General features: G+C 32.7%; 1 protein-coding gene across 1 annotated transcript in view; it reads right to left on the bottom strand.

Annotated features, from left to right (window-relative positions):
• Positions 1-4,355: 4,355 nt before the first annotated feature.
• LOC115212831 (LON peptidase N-terminal domain and RING finger protein 1) overlaps positions 4,356-20,469 on the bottom strand; it is a 57,204-nt gene continuing 41,090 nt past the window's right edge. The window contains exons 4-12 of the mRNA XM_029781602.2: positions 16,928-17,050; positions 14,853-15,038; positions 14,672-14,723; positions 14,424-14,567; positions 13,855-14,063; positions 13,419-13,540; positions 12,377-12,538; positions 10,910-11,097; positions 4,356-9,006 (exon numbers count right to left, since the gene is read on the bottom strand). Coding sequence (XP_029637462.1) covers positions 8,720-9,006; positions 10,910-11,097; positions 12,377-12,538; positions 13,419-13,540; positions 13,855-14,063; positions 14,424-14,567; positions 14,672-14,723; positions 14,853-15,038; positions 16,928-17,050 — 1,473 coding nt within the window. The 3' untranslated portion in view covers positions 4,356-8,719. The remainder of the gene's footprint in view (positions 9,007-10,909; positions 11,098-12,376; positions 12,539-13,418; positions 13,541-13,854; positions 14,064-14,423; positions 14,568-14,671; positions 14,724-14,852; positions 15,039-16,927; positions 17,051-20,469) is intronic.

Genomic DNA, 20,469 nt, shown 5'->3' with positions numbered 1-20,469 from the left:
GCCCGTGGGCCAGATCCAACCTGCCACCATATGGTACCTTTTGTGTAAGTACCTGCAAATGAGAATTCATTTGCCTTTGGTATGGCATCAGTGTTTGGAACAACTTACGTCAGTGAGCAAACATTTTCAAAACTGAAGTATGTGAAGTCAGCACATCGAATGAGGTTGACTGGACATTTGAAAGCAATTCTTTTGCTTAGATACAGCAATTCCAAAGCAAATATTGATATCTTAAAAGCTAAACACCAGTTTCACAAATCTCACTAACCTTTTTTGTTGTTTAGTTTGTAAGATTTGGATATTTGTGCATGGGTGTAAGATAACTATCTTATTACTAACGTTGCCTTCTTTTGTAGCTTTTTGGTAAATAAATGTTGGTTGTCTTTATTTTTTGTGTATTTAAAATAATAATAATGAAATTATTGTATACAGTGCTCAGGTGCACCACAACTTGTCAGAAAGTGCGTATAGAGTATATGCAGTAATGTACAAATGTCTGAAAAGCGAACAATGTATGAGTCAGAGACATGCTTGCGTGTGTATGGAGGGGAGAAAATCAGGTGTAGTGTTGGCAAATCTCGGGAAGCATGGAAGTTTTGAAGGATGCAGTGCTCCGACAACTAACAACTGATGCCGGCAGTTTGTTCCATGCTTCAGCAACTCTCAGCATGAAAAAATGTTTCCTAAAGTGATGGGAGCTGTGCTGTTTTCTGACTTTGTAAATATGTCCACGGGTGTTAGACGGGTGGAGTTTGAAAAGGTGCTCAGAGTTATTGTTTGTAAGATGGCTGATAATTTTATGGGTGTCTGCCAAGTCAGCTGCCAGACGTCGGAGTTTCAATGTGTCCATGCCCAGGGAAGTAAGGTGTTCAGAATATGGCAAATGCCTGATGGAGGGTATTCTTTTGGCTGCAAGTCGCTGAAGGGCTTCCGGACAATTGATATCCTGGGCAAGATAGGGGTTCCAGACCGGTGATGCAAATTCCAGGTGAGGTCTTACCATAGCTATATAAAGCCGCAGATAGATAGCCAGAGAGCGGCTCTCAAAGGATTTGGTGAGTGATGCCAAGACACCCTCAGCCTTCTTGACAATTTTAGCGATGTGTTTTGTCCAACGCAAATCAGTTGACAATAACACCCAGGTCACATTCACATGAAGACTTTTTGAGATTAGTGTTGTGGAGGGAGTAGGTGGACGCTGGGTTTCTCCTCCCAAAATGCATGGTGGTACATTTGTCCACAGCCAGCTTGAGTTGCCAGTCCATAATCCACTGCTGCATTGTGTCCAGGTCTGCTTGCAATAGAGATCTATAGTGTACAGGATCTGACCTCTTTATTTCGAGGTACAGCTTGATGTCATCTGCATATTTACTGTTATTGTATTGAACAAAATGGTTAAGCAGCCTGCATTTGTCATTCTCTTAATTATCTGGCACACCATGAAAAAAGTTTGGTGACCTCTGCTTTAAAGAATGCTACTAAGAAGTTAAGGGAGAAGAGAGTGTAGCTGTCATTTCAGAAAAGGTTAAGTGTAGAATATAGCATGTTGGTGAACCAGTTAGAGAAGCCTCACTTTTGGTTTATTTTCTGAAGTAATAATTATGGATTTTGCTCAGGAATAAAATTTGTTTGATTCATAAGAAATTATTCACACATAATTTTGACATTGTTGGATAACAGCTGTTTGGGTAGTAAGTTCTAGTTAAGAAACCTGTAGATATTTAAATACAAATGCCATCAACTCCATTTCATTTCTCACAACTTCTCACATTCATCCAGAGAAAAATTAGAGAAAAGTGAAAGAACAAAAGAATGGTAAATTATTGAAAATTGATTTATGTTTGAAAGATTTTATGAACATAGTATGAAACATACAGCAATATGAGAATTAGAAAAAGTACAGTAAAGGTTTTATAATAAAAAGTCATGTAAAAGAGAGAAGACAATGTATATTTAAGACACTACATTCACATTATATTTGTACTTATTTACATGTATATTGTTAGTCCTTTAATGCTAACATTAGTTGCTGCCAGCTGTAAAATACAATGCACAACAGTGCCACTTTTAGTAAAATAATTCTGCTCAACAGGTAAGAGGTGCCAAAGATCACAGATCACTTACCAAAGAGTTATGGGTAAATATAACATTTTTTTAATAATTTGCACAAATTGGCACATTCCATTGTTTTGAAATACAGATAGTTGGAAAAAAATATATATATACACACACACAAGAAATAATTTAATTTATTTGCTTCTCCAAACATTTTATATGAAATACATTTAAATAATCATTGTTCAGGTTAATTAATCACAAAAAATACTGATGGGGTTATTTTTTGTTTTATTTGACAAAATTGTTTAAAAAAAAATCAAATTTTATTTGCTTAAAGAAATAATCCTGTGACTTTTTTCTCACAATTTATTTATAGAATTTATATTACATTTGAATAATTCTTTTGCATAGGAATAAGATAAGACCTGCCAATGTATAGAAGCTCAAAACAAACAGAATATTAACATGGAACAGCCAATGGGTACAATAACAGAGTACAGGACCATACACAAAGAGAATCACTTGGATTATAGAGTACACTTAATTAGGTATATACATGTATATACTCTTGGTAGTGGGCACAGTATAGCCAAATGGTTAAGAAGTTTGCTTTGCAACACCAAAGTTCAATCCCACTGCATGGCACCTTGGGCAGATGTCATTTCCTAAAGGTTGACCCATACCTTGTAAATGAAATTTGGGGTAGACAGAAAGTACAAAGAAGCCTGTTGAGTGGATTGAACCTGTAATTGAAAAAGTACAGCCTTGTCACACATGCTGTGATGTGCCAATTCTGCCTGAGAATTTTGTTAAGGTTGAGTATTCCAAGTGTCTGGAATGCTTAGCCACTTACACATAAATTCAATTGATTGAATCTTCATTGCTAGAGAACCATCTATTCTCTTGGTATCATGCATTGTGTATCAAGAGAAGTACAGTCAAATACAGAGCAAAGCATGTTTTAGGAAAGTATGTTAATTTTGAATATATGAAACCAATTGACATTTCACTTACATATAGATGTGGAATATAAATAAAATAAATCTCACAGTTGAATTATGGAATACAAATCCTTATAATAGACCTCCCAGTTTCCATATCTTAAACATCACAAATTGTTAGAATTGAAGACAATACTTCTCACAAGTAAACCAATTCTATGAGACAAGCTAGTATGTAAACTTTCATTATAGCTATGAGGAACAGACTCAATATTTCAAAGTTCTTGGTCACACTGACATAGAATTTTACTTTGCAAAGATCAATAAATACTTACAAATTAGTGAAGAAAATAAATTAGAAAATAACCAGCTATATGGAAGAATTTTGATAAAGTTTACACAACCAACTATTTCTGTTTTGTTGTTATGCATAATATGAATGCATGTATGGATATGTATATAAACATACATACATATATACGCACACCATATTTGCCAGTATATAAGATGCAACAATATTTTTACAAGTATAAAGCATGAAACTACATTATGGGAATATCATATCTCAACTATCTTCTTACAGATCAACTGTATAGTCATTTATATTTAGGTCAAAAGAGGTGTCACAAAGTATGCAAAACTTGTATTTCTAGCTGTGATGTTTTATGTAACTATGACTGGCCACCACTACTGCTATGGTGTTGTCATGCACTCATTGCAAATGGCAGATGAAAATTTAACATTCCTTTCATCTTTGTAGGGGAATTTTTCATTTAGATAAATGTTTCTTAAGGGTAACACTGTCATTAAATAATGTAAACTGAGGGAGGTATAATGAGGTGTGGTGACCTCCCCACATGACTGCCAATGTACCATAAGCAATTTTTCTTCAGTTTGTGCTAATAGACTGATAATTTGGTTTATTTTCAATATTTTAACATTAGTAGCAATTAATGTGACAAGCTGACTTGTACTCACCTGGCTCCCTAGCTTAAGACACTTAGTCTCCTAACCATAATATGGTGGCATTAGACACACAACAATTTCTTGATACATTTAAAAATTAAATAAGCATCTTATATGCTGGTAAATATGGTATATGTATACATATAAACATGTGTGTGTGTGTGTGTGCGTGTATATCTTTTGATGATGCATATATATCTGTATACAAATGTGTATTTGAATGTTTGTGCGTGTGTGCATATATATATATATATAATCATAATGAACTTATTGTATCCAGTGCTTAATTGCACTACATTATATATATACACACACACACATTATATATATATATATATATATATATATATATATATATATATATGAGAGAGAGAGAGAGAGATGTAGATTTTTTTTTTTTACAGGCAACCTCCACATATACAGGGCTCTTGTAAACTCCCAGTACATAGTTTACTTCTTGAGCACTTTTTTTTTAACATTAGACTTGAAGCTAGTATATTACAATTAGCTTATTATCACAGGAATCCAATATGGTGGAGAATATGATTCAAAATGTAAAGAACTAGAGGAGTTACAGCAAGGCATCTTTTATGGGCTAACAATTCTATCACTTCACTACTACAGACTTGGCACCTTAGTTATTGACCTTGAAATGATGAAATGCAAAGTTGACCTCAGTAGGATTTGAACTCAGATTTCAAGAAGGCAGAACAAATACTGCAAAGCATTAAACACATTGCATGTGTAGTTCTATATATGTATTCACTGTGTGTGTGAGTATACATGTATTTATGTGCATACATGTATATATCATACATACATACCTATGTGTTCATCATCATTTCATTTAATGACTGTTTTTCCATGCTAGCATTTCTAAAATGGTAAGTAATTAAGGCAGGATGCTCTTTCTGTCACCAACCCTTGCCTGCCTTTCAAAAATCTGAAAGCATAGAGCTAGCATATGATCTGTTGATAAGAAAGCATCAACAAATGTAACTAGTTGCAGCCCAACCACAAACAATGATACCAATGTTTATATCTGAGCAGTGACATCACCATTTGTACCTTGTTTGGAGTAGGTTGTAAACATTCACACAGAAACACACACACAACAGCCTTCTTTCAATTTCCATTTACTAAATTTCCTTACAAAGTATTGATAGGTTTGAGTTTATAGCAGAAGACATTTGCCCAAGCTGCAGCTGAGATATCAAGTGAATTGGATTTTACATTCATTTCCAGAAATTGCTCTTTCATCCTCCTCTACAGGTGTTCACCACAGAATCTACATGATGGATGATGCTCATGTACATGCAGAGTCTGAAAACTTGGAACAATATTTTTAAATGTATATTTTCCTAATTGAAAGTGGTAAGATGTGATTTGAGGGGAATTTGAAAATTTGGTAGCTATATCTAGCAAGTCACATTCACATGCAGAGGTCTACTCTTGGCTCAAAATAAACTTAAGTGCTGTTGTGTAGTCCCAGATTAGTCATATGGAATCTACTTGAAAGGTATTCCAGTCACGACAATCCTGTCATGTGTGTGTGTGTGGTGTGTGTGTGTGTGTTACAACAGACCAAGCGTAAAATGACTTAAATTACAGCTGCTGTGTAGGAAGCACTGATAAAAAAATTTCTCAATTTCTAAAGTTGTTTTCACTTGTGGCAAAACCCTGATATATTTGAGGAAGAAAATAATAATAAAAGCAGTCTATATATTTTTCCAAAGAGAGAGATCAATAATCATCTGAAGTTAAATTTGATAAAATAAAAACAACAGTTGTTAGAAACACCTTGAAGACTCACTTCTTAACTTAAACTGGAATACCTCATTTTGGCTGTATAGCTTTTATTCCAGTGATTCGGAGCTAGTTATTCAGCAATCAAAATAGGACTGAAGAGAAACTTATACTATTGTGATGTAATATTGAGGTCTGGTGGAAGCAAGTGTTATGTTTGTATGATACTGAGACATGACCAGCTGATACCCAGAATGCTTTCAAAAAATTAGTTAATGGTTCCTGCATTTTTTAAATATATTTTTGTATTACACGTATTCTCTAGTTTTCTTATTTAACACAGGTAACAGCAAGGAGATAAAATGAAGAGGTGGTTAAAGTGAAATGGAATATACAATGTACACAAGGCAATGTGTCAAATCATCATAAAATCACCATTATATTACTTTTAACTTTAAAAGTTATGATGGCTTATGTAGAAATGATAGAACCTTTTGGTAGAACAGACAAAAAATATGGTACCTATATTCAGAAACTATAGACGTTTTTATTGTTTAATACATGATTGATGTTGCTAATAAAAATTTAACTTGTTAGCAGGAAAATATGCATTTATTGCTTCAAATTTACTTCAGTAATATATATTTCAATAAAATGCTGAACATTTGGAAAGAGCACTAGTCCCCTGAGTTAATGTTTACAGTAGAAATGTTTAAGTTCCACAAAAGAGATCAATAGTAACACAATCTTCTATGCTGCTTTGGAAAATTTGAGCAAATTGAGTGAATTCAATAAGGAGCTTGATTATGTGTGCGTTGACAATGTAAATATTGAAAAAAAAAGGATAATCAAATGAAAACTTGACTTCTATAAATGCTTGAGGAACAGCTACATCAATGAGAATGACATTAAAGGATTCAGGAGTGTCATGATGCAGGTAAAATTGCTGCTACAAATCCATTTTTTTTTAAGGATCTCAGGTGCATGACTGGCCTGCAAATGGGTTGAGCATACTAAACAAAACCAATGAATGTTTCCTCCCACTAGAAATAACTACAGAGAAGATACCAGAATATATAAAGAATTGTGTGAACTACCAGGGAGTGGGAATGGATCATATAAGTACTCCAAGCCTAAAAATACCAGCAAAAACAATGTATGTATGATACAAACTGAGGCTGTAAGCTTTGTATGGAGGTATGAATGCTCTAAGATTCTGGAAATCAAGGAAACCAACCTGCATAAATTTTATTAACCCTCTTAGGCCACCCAGGTTGATTGATTGGCCCACGTGATACAAGCTAAAAGGACTTTGAGGCCGATCCATCAGCCTGATAGAACAAATGTTGTAAATGGTTGGTTTTGATGTGTAATAGCTAATCAGAGATCATCTTTCAGTAGATGTTTGTCAATAGAAAAAAAAATGTTTAGTCTTTTTGGCTACACATACCAAAACACTAGGTCACAAAAGGGTTAAAATTTAAAAAAAAAGAAAGATCATTCTTATTATTCAAAAAGTTATCACAAAGATAAAGCAACAGAAAGTATGATCTTGGTCAGTTTGGATAACTAAGCATCAAGGATCTCTGGTAAAGATTTTTGTTATGAGAAAAATTGCTAATTAGATGAGTTACAGAATTTAAATATCTGAAACACAAATCAACTGCTTTATATCTTGTTACCGTATTCATTTATAAAGGATGTAGGTACACTATGAATAATCTACACCCTCATAACTTCTAGATAGCATCATGTTATATGGTATTCCTAGAAGTAGTGATTCATTTGGAAGATATTAAAATCAGAGATCTCCAGTTGGCAGCTGACAATTGCGATATCCTTTAGTTTGCTCATGCTATAAAACAGAACCATCTACAAAATTTTATAGGAGAGAACACAAGAGGGGTTTTTTTAGTTACCATTGTCATGTAAGAATAAATCCTGGGAATGTTCTCATTACAAATATCACACTACCTTATCCTGACAGGTGAAGCACATGTAGCTGTAACACAGTGAAATGCCAATAGTAGAAATGAACTCACAATACATATACACATGATAATTTTAATCTTCTCAAATAAGTTTATATCAAATGACTGATGATATTTGAAAGCTAAAATGGAAAGACTGCTGTAATTTTTAATAAGTTCTCCACTGTCAATCATCCAAGAGTGTTTTATAAAATATTGAGAATATAAGTTTGGAATTTACATATGGCTTGTCTTACAAGTGCATAATATTCGCTTCCTTGTTTGAATAATTTAGATCATGTTCAACTGCTATATATATATATATATATATATATAAATTAGAAAAAAAAACCCACCTTTTATCAATTCAATAATGAAAAATTAAATTATACCATCTAGAAAATTACATATTATTATATAATACTCTGAATTTTCTTCTATGATGAAATTGAAGAGGTACTCAAAATAATTACTTAACAATGAACTAATTTGCTCAAAGACATGTAATTTACCTTATTCAGAGAGGAAAATAAGAGCAATGTTAGGGTTTTGGACAGGAATGCTGAATTTGATGGCAAGAAAGGATATTTGCTACATTACTGTATTGATCAAGTAATTTAACAAACTGTTTGATATATTTATTTTATTTCTCTATTTGAGTATTTCTTAATTAGATTGTTTTCCTTATTAACATTGCTTTAAATAAAAAATATATACAGGATTAAGCCACTGTCGCTGAACTAGCAGATAATCTTGCCTGTTAGGATGGACTGTCTGCTATAAATACTGAAAACAATTGTAATACTATAAACAAATATCTAAATGATTATTTAACCTATAGCCTTTTATGGTTGTGCAAGGAAATTAACTGCTGTTAATTTTTTAAAAAAAAGCAACAAAATATTCTTTAAAAAAAAAAAGCTATAAAAATTCATTCTTCTTTCTTATGATGACCTATCATCACTCATTGGTTCAGATATGTTTTCAAAAGAGGAGTGATATGGGTAGTAAGCTACCTGATATTGTTCCCTTTATCTATCAACTTGACAATTTACTTTGAATTGTGTCGATGGCACTTTTTATGAATAGAAGTCTTTGTTGTAGTTTTTTAAATGACATGGCTGTTATTTGTAATTTACTGTCAATTGGTAGTATGGTAATCATCCACCACACCCATGCAGGACCATTGGGTGTATCTAATTCAGTAGATGATAACTTTGGAAGGCATCCATAGTGATCAGTGATTTCTCTCACACTTTCTGGTTGTAGCAACTTTAACCATTTTTTACTCTTTTCATAAACTTCTCTTTCAAGATTTAGTAGTTCTGAAAACACATAAGAAAGGGGGAAATAAATAAACTGTATAGAAATTTAAAGTAGTCAAGCTGCAGTTTTTAAGTATTTACTTCAGAAATTTACACAGATGTGAATACATGTTCTTTTTGTACACAGAAAAATAAAGCAAGATTGTCTTGACATGTTTCATGTTCATTGTATCTTATCTTTTATTTGATTTAATCATTTGACTGTGGCCATGCTGGGGCACTGCCTTGAAGGGTTTTAGTCAAATTGGTCCCAGGACTTACTTTTTAAACCTAGTACTTATTCTATTGGTCTCTTTTTCCAAACCCCTAATTTATGGGCATGTAAATACACCAACACCAGTAATCAAATAGTGGCAGAGAACAAACACAGACACAAAGACACACACACACATACACAACAGGCTTTTTTCAGTTACTGTCCACCAATTCCACTCAAGGTTTTGGTAAAGAGTTTCCAAAATGAAAAATAAAACCTTCCTTTTAAAGATTCATATTGAGTTCTAAACTACTGACACAAATCCAGCAATTTTGAGAGAAGAGAGATAGTCAATTACTTTAACTTAGTGTTCAACTGGTAATTATTTTATCTACCCCCTAAACAAAGGTGGATGAAATACCGGAAAGCATTTTGTCTGACTGAGGTGGAGGAATTGTTAGAACTAGTGTTCAACTTTCTACTTATTTATCAACCCCAAAAGGATGAAAGGTAAAATTGACCTTGGCAGAAGTAGAACTCAGAACATAAAGATAGATGAAATATTGCAAAGTATTTTGTCTGAGTAGGATGAATTGTTAGAATGTTGGACGAAATGCTTTGTGGTATTTTATTCATCTTTACACTCTGAGTTCAAATTATACCAAGGTTGATAAATCCTTTCGGTACCAGTTGAACACTGGGGTTGATGTAATTGACTATCACCCTCCTTCAAAATTGCTGGCCTTGTGCCAATAGTGGAAAGCATTATTATTACTGAGTTCTTACTTAGGTTCAAGGCCTTGAATACAGAAGAGGAAACATTGATTATATCAACCCTAGTACTAGAGTGCTACTTTATTTTATCAACTCAACAGGATGAAAGGTGAAGTCAATCTTGATAAGATTTGAATTCAGAATGTAAAGATTCATAAGAAATATAGGAATGACAGTTTGTCTGATGTCCTAAGGAGTCTGCAAATCCCTTGCTCTTATGTAAAATATTCACATTTAAATCTGAATGCAAATTGAAAATCACAATTAGATTGGTTAATTTACAATTTTGTTTCACTGGCATAGTAATTATAATTAAAGTTAATTTTCTAATCAGAAATTATTAAAGAAAAATCACTGGTTATTTTTACATTTTGTGACAGTTATATATTTGAACATATTATTTATTTATGCTTATTGTAAAAGCATTTCATAACGATCTGCTACACAGGCATGGGAGAAGAACATACATGGCTGAAATAAGAGTATATTACTGGTGCTTATTTTACCAACTCCTGGTGGATGAAAAGTTGACTTTGGCAGGACTTGAACTCAGAAAATAGAGATGGAAGAAATGGTGCTAAGCATTCAGACCAATGCAATAATGATCTTGCCAGCTCACCATCTTAATTGTTTTTGATTTAGGTACAAAGCCAACAGTTGTGAAGGGAGGAGGAATACTCTATCAATCATGGAAAGGGATAAAAGGCAAAGTTGACCCCCAACTACAATAACAGCAATAATAATAAGTCTTTTTTAATTTTGACACAAGGCCAGTAATTTTGAGGGAGGGGAGAGGTAAGTTGATTACCTCAACCTCAGAATTCGATTAGCATGTTATTTTATTGACACCAAAAAGATGAAAGGCAAATAATGATAACAACAGCAATAATAATAATAATAATAATAATAATAATAATAATAAACTCAAATTACCTTCACGTTCTACTGAGTCTATTGGGTCATCTTCAAAAAAAGACACAAAAGCGGTGTTGTATCCATCTAAACTTTCCCAACTGTGCACTTTGAAACGCCTACCACCAACAGTGTCTAATAATGAACATCCATTTGCCAGCATCTGAACAGTTTTGATGTTAAGCATACAACCAAATTCAGGATAATTTCTGTAAAACAGACAAAAGTAAAATGAGAAGTTAAAATGAAAATTCTAAAATGTAAAATTTATATCAAAAAAATTGCAATAAAATTTATGCATTTATAATTACTTTCCTGACCCCCACCACCTCAGATAACATACATATGTATACTCTTTACTCGTTTCAGCCATTTGACTACGGCCATGCTGGAGCACCGCTTTTAATCGAGCAACTCGACCCCGGGACTTATTCTTTTGTAAGCCCAGTACTTATTCTATCGGTCTCTTTTGCCGAACCGCTAAGTAACGGGGATATAAACACACCAGCATCGGTTGTCAAGCAATGCTAGGGGGACAAACACAGACACACAAACACACACACACATACATATATATATATAAATATATACGACGGACTTCTTTCAGTTTCCGTCTACCAAATCCACTCACAAGGCTTTGGTCGGCCCGAGGCTATAGTAGAAGACACTTGCCCAAGGTGCCACGCAGTGGGACTGAACCCGGAACCATGTGGTTGGTAAACAAGCTACTTACCACACCAAAAAATACAATAACATTTTAAAGCCATATTTTTCCTGCTAAAGTAGTGTCAGGGCAAAGTGAAGAAAATTATCATGAGGGATTACAAGGCTATCTTCTACACACCCTTCAATCTTATTCCCTCCATTGTCTTCTACACATCCTTCCTCTACTTCCTTCAGCATTAAATTTCCAATCATTCCTCATTTTCATCCTTCTTCAGCATGTCATCCCATTTATCATCACAACATTCATCACTGGCTCTACTCCCAGCAACAAAACATTTTTCCTATGGAAATCTTAATATGTATCTCAAATCTATTCGTCTAAATACTGAGATTTTCTTTTAATACAAGATTTTGAAAGTAAAAGTTTTGAGGTATTAAATAGGCAAATGATGTAATAATTCCAAGGTAAAATTACAATTAATAAATAAAACATACTGCAACCTGGTGTAAACTGTACCTGGAGTCAATGAATTAATTTACTAATATCGGTTTCAAATTTTGGCACAAGGCCAGCAATTTCAGAGGAGGGGTTAAGTGGATTACATTGATTCCAGTATTCAACTGGTACTTATTTTATTGACCCCAAAAGGATGAAACACAAAGTTGACCATGGCAGAATTTGAACTTAGAATGTAAAGATGGACAAAATGCTGCTAAGCATTTCACCCAGTGTGCTTACAATTCCACCAGCTCGCTGTCTTATTTAATTTATTGATATTAAGACAAGAAAGAGAGAGAAAAAAAGCCTATAACAACACTTACCCATTAGGTTCTTGAATAGTCATTCCAAATTGATTGGAACCAGACTCAAGACATCGCCTGACCATCAGCCTGTAGCGAGGTTCAAATATGTGGAGAGGACATCTGATGGTGGGGCAAGCAAATGTGCAGACAAAAACTGGAATTTCACATGTTCTGTCCTTGCTGAAATTTAAAATCAAATGGACAATTTAAATAACTAAAACCATTATTGTTTGTGTAATATTTTATTTATGCTCTACATATAGAACATATAAATACACAATAAGGCAATATTTTTTCCATGTAAGGAAAGGTGAAAACATACACAGAACAGAGACATTTGCATGTATATGAGATGCAGGTATGGTGGCTGTATAGTTAAGTTTGCTTTGCAAATCATGTGATTCTGGGTTCAAACCCACTACATGGTACTTAGGGCAAGTGTCTCCATAGCCTTGGATCAATTAAAGTTCTGGAAGTGAAATTTAATAAACTGACACCATGTAGAAGCCTGCTGGGAAAATGTCATGAGTATGTGTGTGGAGGGGTATTTAGCTCTGCAGACTTATCAGTTGCCACTTATGAAATTGATAAAGTAAATATATGAGAGCTCTGAGATCGATATAATCAACTAAATCTTTTGAAGAATATATTTTCACACACACACACACACACACTAGTATGTATGGGTATTTATATATGTGTATAAAAAGATATTTTAAGTGTATATATACACACAAATTATTCTTAGAACATTTTTTTTCTTTTTATATTTCATTTTAAATCATCTACCTTACATTTGATTCCAATATTTAAATAAGCAACTAATCAATAACTAAATGCTTTAATAAGCCTCAATGTCCAGGAAAATTAGTTGAAAAAACATCAATAATGATCTCTACCAGCATTTCTAGCTGACAATCATAAATTTTGAGTAAAATAAAAACATACATATTTCTATGAAAAACGAAAGTGGGGGGGATGACAAAAGAAACAGAGGTGGTAGAGTGTGAACATATCTGTATTCCTTTTACAATAACAAAAGAAACCAATATATACATACCATGCAAATTTTTTCATCAGTTCTTCATGCTCTCTTTCAACTTTAGCATAATCTTCAGGGAAATAAGTGCAAATAATGTTCTGCAAACTATCTACCACAGCCCAGTTTTGTTCAGCAATATACTACAATACAAAAATATATTCAGGGAATTTTTTTCTAATTTTATTATTTATTATTATTTTTTTTTTGTAACTAGTATAGAAAAAAGATTTCAGTGATAATATTTACTTATAAACAAACTAAGTTTCATTTTCCTTTTGTTAACTTATTGAAAGTTTTTTTTTTTTCAAAGCTCTCTGCAGTAAATAGGTTAATTAGAAATATTCAGTGAGGAAAAGAGTATAAAATAGTAATAATATATCTGTCTAGTCTAACCCGTGCTAACATGGGAAAATGGACATAAAAAATTAACAAATGAAATATGGTAAATACTTACTTGATCCAAAGAAGATTTACAAAGTGGGCACTTTGGATTATGATCAAGAGATCGCACCAAGCATTCTTTACAAAATGTATGGCCACAAGGTGTCACAACAGGTTGAAAGAGCAAAACAAAACACAAACTACATTGAAGATCTTCTAATTTCAACAGATGAATGCATGGAGTGCAGCAGGCTTTGTCACAGAGTATTACTGGTTGGCACTCTAAATGGATTTAGATACAAACAGGGTTTTAAATAGGTGTATAGAGACAGTACAAAATTAAAGATTACAAAGATATATGTAAAACTATAAAACAAAAAAGTCAGATACTTAGTATTTAACATATTCTGTTGATTAAATTGATTAAAACTCATGTCTAATTAAAAAATTCCACTTTGCTTTTAATAAGATTTTCGCTTTAATGTAAAGGTAATGCATGCGATTTATATTTATCATACTGCAAGGTAAAGATATCTATACAATGAAAATTAAATACCAGCATGTGTTGATGAAATTAATTGCTAAATTCTGTTAATGATTAAAAGAGAATCCAAACAATAGGTATTAATTAATAAAACTTACGATCCAATTGAGATGGAGGGATTTGTGAGTTGGAAGAACTGTCTTCATTATTTTTATTAAATTCAGTACCCTGTAACGATGGTTCAGATGCTGATTTTAACTGGAATATTTTGGGTGGAAATAAACACACTGGTAATGAATGACCTAAATGTAAAAAGTAAAATATTATTACAAGCAAAAATATGAAATAATATTACACATAAATCAGACATACGGTAAATTAAATTTGAATTAAAAGTATTACTTACTTTTATTTTCATTAAACCTAGAGAATTTTTTGCAACTGTCTTCATTATCAACCTGTAAGAGACATCAAATTCAATTTAAATTTAATTTATAAATTTAAATCTCAGTCATTTTCCAAAATTCAATTTTTTCAATTCAACTCATTTTCTTTCTTGTATTTCAACCTTTATAATATCAACCCACCTTCATTATCCTTTGTATTTTCCCTTTGCATGTGTCAAATTGATATTCACTAGCTTCACACTGGAGCAATGCTTGATCCTTATCTGTTTCCATTTTGGAGCTGACACAAGGTATAAACCCAGGTGTTGCTGAAGTACAAAGCTGATGTTCTTGATCAGCATCTTCCTTCAATAATTTGTGTAATGCCTGAAAATGAATTAAATGTTATTCATATAATAAGTGCCATGATAGATCGTTAGCCACTACACACATTTTTTTTCTCTCCTTGTTTTTTTTGTGTTCCTTTCTGTAGAAGAGCATAGGCTCGAAACGTAAAAGACTTTTACTATTCCTGAGCGTTATACTAATACATCTGTTTGTTTTGTACACCACCTGTCTTCGTCTTTTGTTTTTATCGTAAACTCCCTATATATATATATATATATATATATAGATATATATATAGAGAGAGAGAGGTGTGAACATGTATCTGGATGCATACGTCAAAACTGATATACACATTGCATATATGCACACATGCATATCAAAGTACATACATGTTTATATGCATGCCGGACGTCCCCAATGAGGTTTTAATTTTAATGAAAGAGCCTCATTTTTTACTTAGAAACGGTTTCTTTTTTAACTTTTGGATGTTCATGCAGCACAACATGTGTATATATGGAAGTGTCTGATCAAATTCCCTTGCTAAAGTAACTGTCACTCAGAACAAAGTAGAAAATTGTTTCTCTGGTACTCCTAAGAGTCTGTATCATCAAGTACTGTTCAACAACAATAACTTAAGGTAAAACCATGTTTCCTTAGTTCAATCTGCAATAGGTTTATGAAAAGTCTTTTGTTTTTGTTTTGTTCCTACGAGTGCATCATGAAAAAGTTATAACCTTTTTCTTAGTTCAAAATATGTTCGTCAATTGCATTGAAGACTCATTTTTGGCTAAACAGCTTAGACTCATTCTTAGACATATATTAAGATAGAGAGTTAGCATAATAGGAGATGCTCGCATTGAACCTCAGATGGTGTTTGGTTCCTTTGAGACCAGTTAATCTGCAAGTTATGTTTATACAAACCATATTTATGCAATTCTTCTGCACCTATTGCCAAAACTTTGTACTTAATAGGAATGAGAGCCATGCTGAAGGTGGCATCTTCAGATAGGTCTTCACTAAATTTTAGTCACAAAATCACTGTGAGATAATAGACCGCATGCAAGAAGAGTTTGCTGTTTTGAAAGTTAATGAGAAACAACAGCTTCCATCATTTTTACTTCGCTGTAAATATTTTCTAACAGGCTTTGTCTGAAATACACTTCTCTACTTGTAGTACAGATATGACTATCTGCTGTTTGAAGCTACAGATATGATTTTAGTCCTCTTCTTGCAAGAACAAACTTAAGAATCTATGCTGTACACTTCAGATGGCTGGAATCTGTCTATTTATGAAAGTGTAATCAAATTTAATTTGTCTCAACAAGAAACATAGTTTTTACCTTCTTCGGGTATAATGTGAAAGAACTTGATAATCTCGTTAAAAAAATAAAATGGCTTAAAAGAAACTGCACAAGTATTTCCACAGGTATTTCTTAAAAGATACTGCACAAGTATTTCTTTTGGAGCTAGAGCATGCAGTATTATATTTGTGATGTAGGACAAATATGTATGCACAAATATAATTTATAACAGAAGAAAGAATGAGAGAAAGTTGTGGCGAAAGAGTACAGCAGGGATCGCCACCACGCCCTGCCGGAGCCTCGTGGAGCTTTAGGTGTTTTCGCTCAATAAACACTCACAATGCTCGGTCTGAGAATCGAAACTGTGATCTTACGACCTAGTGTTTTTTGTCTCATTACACTGTCTTTTTTGTTTTACCTATGTACATAACTATGATTCTGTCTCACTTCCTGCCATTAATAATAATTCACACACACACACACACACACACAGATATTTGATAGTTAACATGTTTACAAATAGGGAATAATTTGTTCTAAAAACCAACAAATCAATTGATTTTTAGTTAGATTTAAGGAATCAAAACAACTAAAAAGAATATGAAATTATATTACAATATTCCATACCATCATTAGCTGCTTTTTTGATGTACTACTTGAAGGATTGATTGTTAAACAATCAAGATAACTAGACACAGATTCTGTATATCTCTGCATTTCATACAATACAACACCTTTCTTATAGTATCCCTAAAATGAAAAAGGGAAAAAATGTTTAATGAAAGCAAGAAAACAAAGAAAGATGTTACATTTTACATTATATGTATCATTAATTAAATATATTCTGTCAGAATATTATACACTGAATTTATAATGAGTGCTCTTTGTATAAAGTGTCAAAAATATTAATACTATAAAGTATTTAGACATTTAATATGAGCGATTATATATACTGTATTTTGAAATAATAGTATAAAAAAAGATATATGTCTAAAATAGTATTGTATTAAAAATATATGTAAATATATGAAATATGACAGTTTAAAAGTTTGTTAATTAATACAACTTATGATCGTTTCATGAAAGTTTTGTCATTATAATGGAATCTATTATTGATACACACTGATAGACAATACTTCCGCTTGTTAGAGATGGGAAAGGTAAAGTTTGTATAATATATCAAATGTTATTTTAAAAATCAGAAAAATATATGAAAAAGTAGTTTTGAAAAATAAATTAAAATTTACTGGTTTTGATTTAGGTAGGTAGACTTTGGTATGAAAATTTTAAAGTTTGTATATATATCGTTGGTAAGTTCAGCTCTGTAATCCACAACAATTTTGCGTAAGCAGTACCTTATCCTGCATTCCATATTTGATATGTAGAAGATTGATTTTGGTGGTCAAAGTATTACTATTATGTTTTTATTTGTATAACTGGAAGATACCAATTTAAATTTTAAATTTTTTCTTTTTCTTTTATTACAACTGTAAAGGTTGATTTATTGCAGGTTAAATATGTACAGGTTCAAATTCTGAGAAAACCAATTTATCAATCGTTTAATGTATAATATGTTGTGTAAACATGTTTATAGTCAAAAATTTTAGTTACTATATCTACCAATCTATTTATAATTATCTCATTTTGATATCATTACTTTAATAAATAATAGACGCTAATGTAAATCTTTATTGGATCTTTTATATTTAAAAGTTTTATAGAACCTGTGTCTACATGCTGAAAGTGCTTCTGATTGACAGTAAAATATAGAGTGATTTCTTTGTACAGAGATAGCAACTATCAGAGTGAGAGAGAGTGAGTGAGAGTAGAATGAGTGAGAGAGAGGAGAGATAGAGCAGAGAGTGAGGAGAGAGTGAGGAGAGAGTGAGGAGAGAGAGAGGAGAGTAGAGAGAGAGGGAAGGGAGGGGAAAGAGAGCACAAGAGGAGAATGAAAGAGGAAGGGAGTGAAAGAGGAGAAATTTGATAAAAATTAAATCATAATTATTGTATGTATGCCATATTTCTTGATATAGCCCATGGTGGCAAAAGAATATTTCCAGTGTGTAACCTTCATCTGATAGCTACAATTCTAGTTGCTAACATTCAAAATATTCTTCAGAGAGTTGAAAACTTCATAGGAAAGACAGTCGATAAAACAAGCAATCATAAATTACAAACTAAATATCCAAAGCTTTCAAGACTTCTACTGTACATCTAACTTGCCATCCTATTATGTACAGAAAATAGTCTAGCAAAGAAAAATTAATTAGAACTGAGTAAAACTAATTATTACTTGAGCAAAATTAATTAAAATTGGAGTAAAACTGTTGATTCAATCTTTCATTTTGGCCAAGACAAGGGAGACAACTCATATCTATGGTATGCTCAATGACAATTATGTACATATTTATGCCTTATTAGACCTCTTCAGAGAACAAAAGCTGTACTAATACTTACTAAACCCTAAATCATAGAAAGTAACAAAGACGAGTGGTAATGAGGTCTAAGAAGACTGAAACAAATCCAGAATTGCTATGTACTTGCTAAAGATAAAAATTATCCATTACATGTTCTTGTTTAATTTTTAATTATTTTGATTTTTAAAGTTGTTCCCCACTACTTTGCTTTACCAGAATTAACCATTAAGCTAATGTAATATTCCCACTGCAATCCTTTGGGTCACAGGATAAATTATGCTAGCCTGCTTGTTGCCAATCATGAGTTTCCTGTAGAATGCATTTCAGGATAAATAGTCTTCCTGCACCCCACCTTGATCACCCCATTACACACAACAACATGGAAATAAATGCTAATTATCTAAAATTCAAAATTTAGGGTTATGTTCAATGTACATCACCTTTCCCTATTTTCTAGTGTTTTTGATACACATTTATATGTAATGACAGACTTTTGGCAATATGCTATGCTTGAGTAAAAGACACATCAAGTCAAGAGAAAGCATAGTCATGGCAGATACAGGTGTCATGCAACTGGTACATGTACAGGCAGCACATAAGAGCACCCATTACACTCTCAGAGTGGTTGGCGTTAAGGGCATCCGGCTGTAGAAATAATGCCAAATCAGACTGGAGTCTGGTGCAGCACCTTAGCTTACCAGCCCTAGTCAAACTGTCCAACCCATGCCAATATGGACAATGGATGTTAAATGATGATGATGATATATAAATATATTAAATTAAATTTATTTTTCTTGAGAACACACACTTTGTGGTATGGCGATTTGACGTCTATTTTTAGCATATAGGATTCCACTTTAGTGGTCATTCCTCTTATTAATTATATATATACATATATATATATTTATAAAAAGCTACTTTTTAAGATTAGCAGAAGCTAAACGATGATGATGATGACAACTATAAATTTGACTGGTACTTTATTTCAGTGACCCAAGAAAGGTAAAAGGAAAAATTGACTTTGGCAGGATTTGAACTCAGAACATAAAAGTTTGTAACCAATAAAAATAAACATTTCGTCTAATGCTCTAATGGTTTTTGTCAGTCTACTGGCCTAGTCAGAGGAAATATTAACTAAATAATTGATCAATGGAAAGCAAAGAAACATTCATCCTACGTGGGTGTGATCAATAATAGTAAATTGTATTTTGTCTGACTAAATATCATAGTCAGGTATATCTGAAATAAATTGTTTTGTTTGTGTGTGTGTGTGTGTGTGTGGTGTGTGTGTGTGTGAATGTGTTTCTATTGTATTTTATTGTTCCTGCAATTGATTTTATTTTGTTTAACATGTGACTCATTCAGCACATATTAAATTTAATAACGAAGTAAATTTTTGCACCACCCACTCCAACAGAAAAAAGCTAAGATTAAACAATTATTGGCAAAAAATTCAGACTTCATACTTTCAATAGGTATTGATATATCTGAGCAAACACTCACTCAAGCAATCAAACAGGGCTAAATAGCAATATCTAATTCCCCACCACTTTTTGGCTGAATATATAGGAGAGACAGGGCAGTGGCATGGCATGGTGTTATTAATGCTCTGGCACAAAGATATTTTTGGTGCTGCCTCATTAACATGCATAAGCAAAAGAGAATCTTGCACCTCCTCACGCCTGTGTCCAGAACTGACTGACCCTACCAACACACTTCTGGAGTGGGAAGAATAACAATAGATGTACAATA

This window comes from Octopus sinensis, linkage group LG6 (assembly GCF_006345805.1).
Source record: "Octopus sinensis linkage group LG6, ASM634580v1, whole genome shotgun sequence".
Taxonomy (NCBI): Eukaryota; Metazoa; Mollusca; class Cephalopoda; order Octopoda; family Octopodidae; genus Octopus; species Octopus sinensis.
The sequence above is the reverse complement of the archived record's forward strand: the minus strand, read 5'-3'. Positions and strand labels throughout refer to the sequence as shown.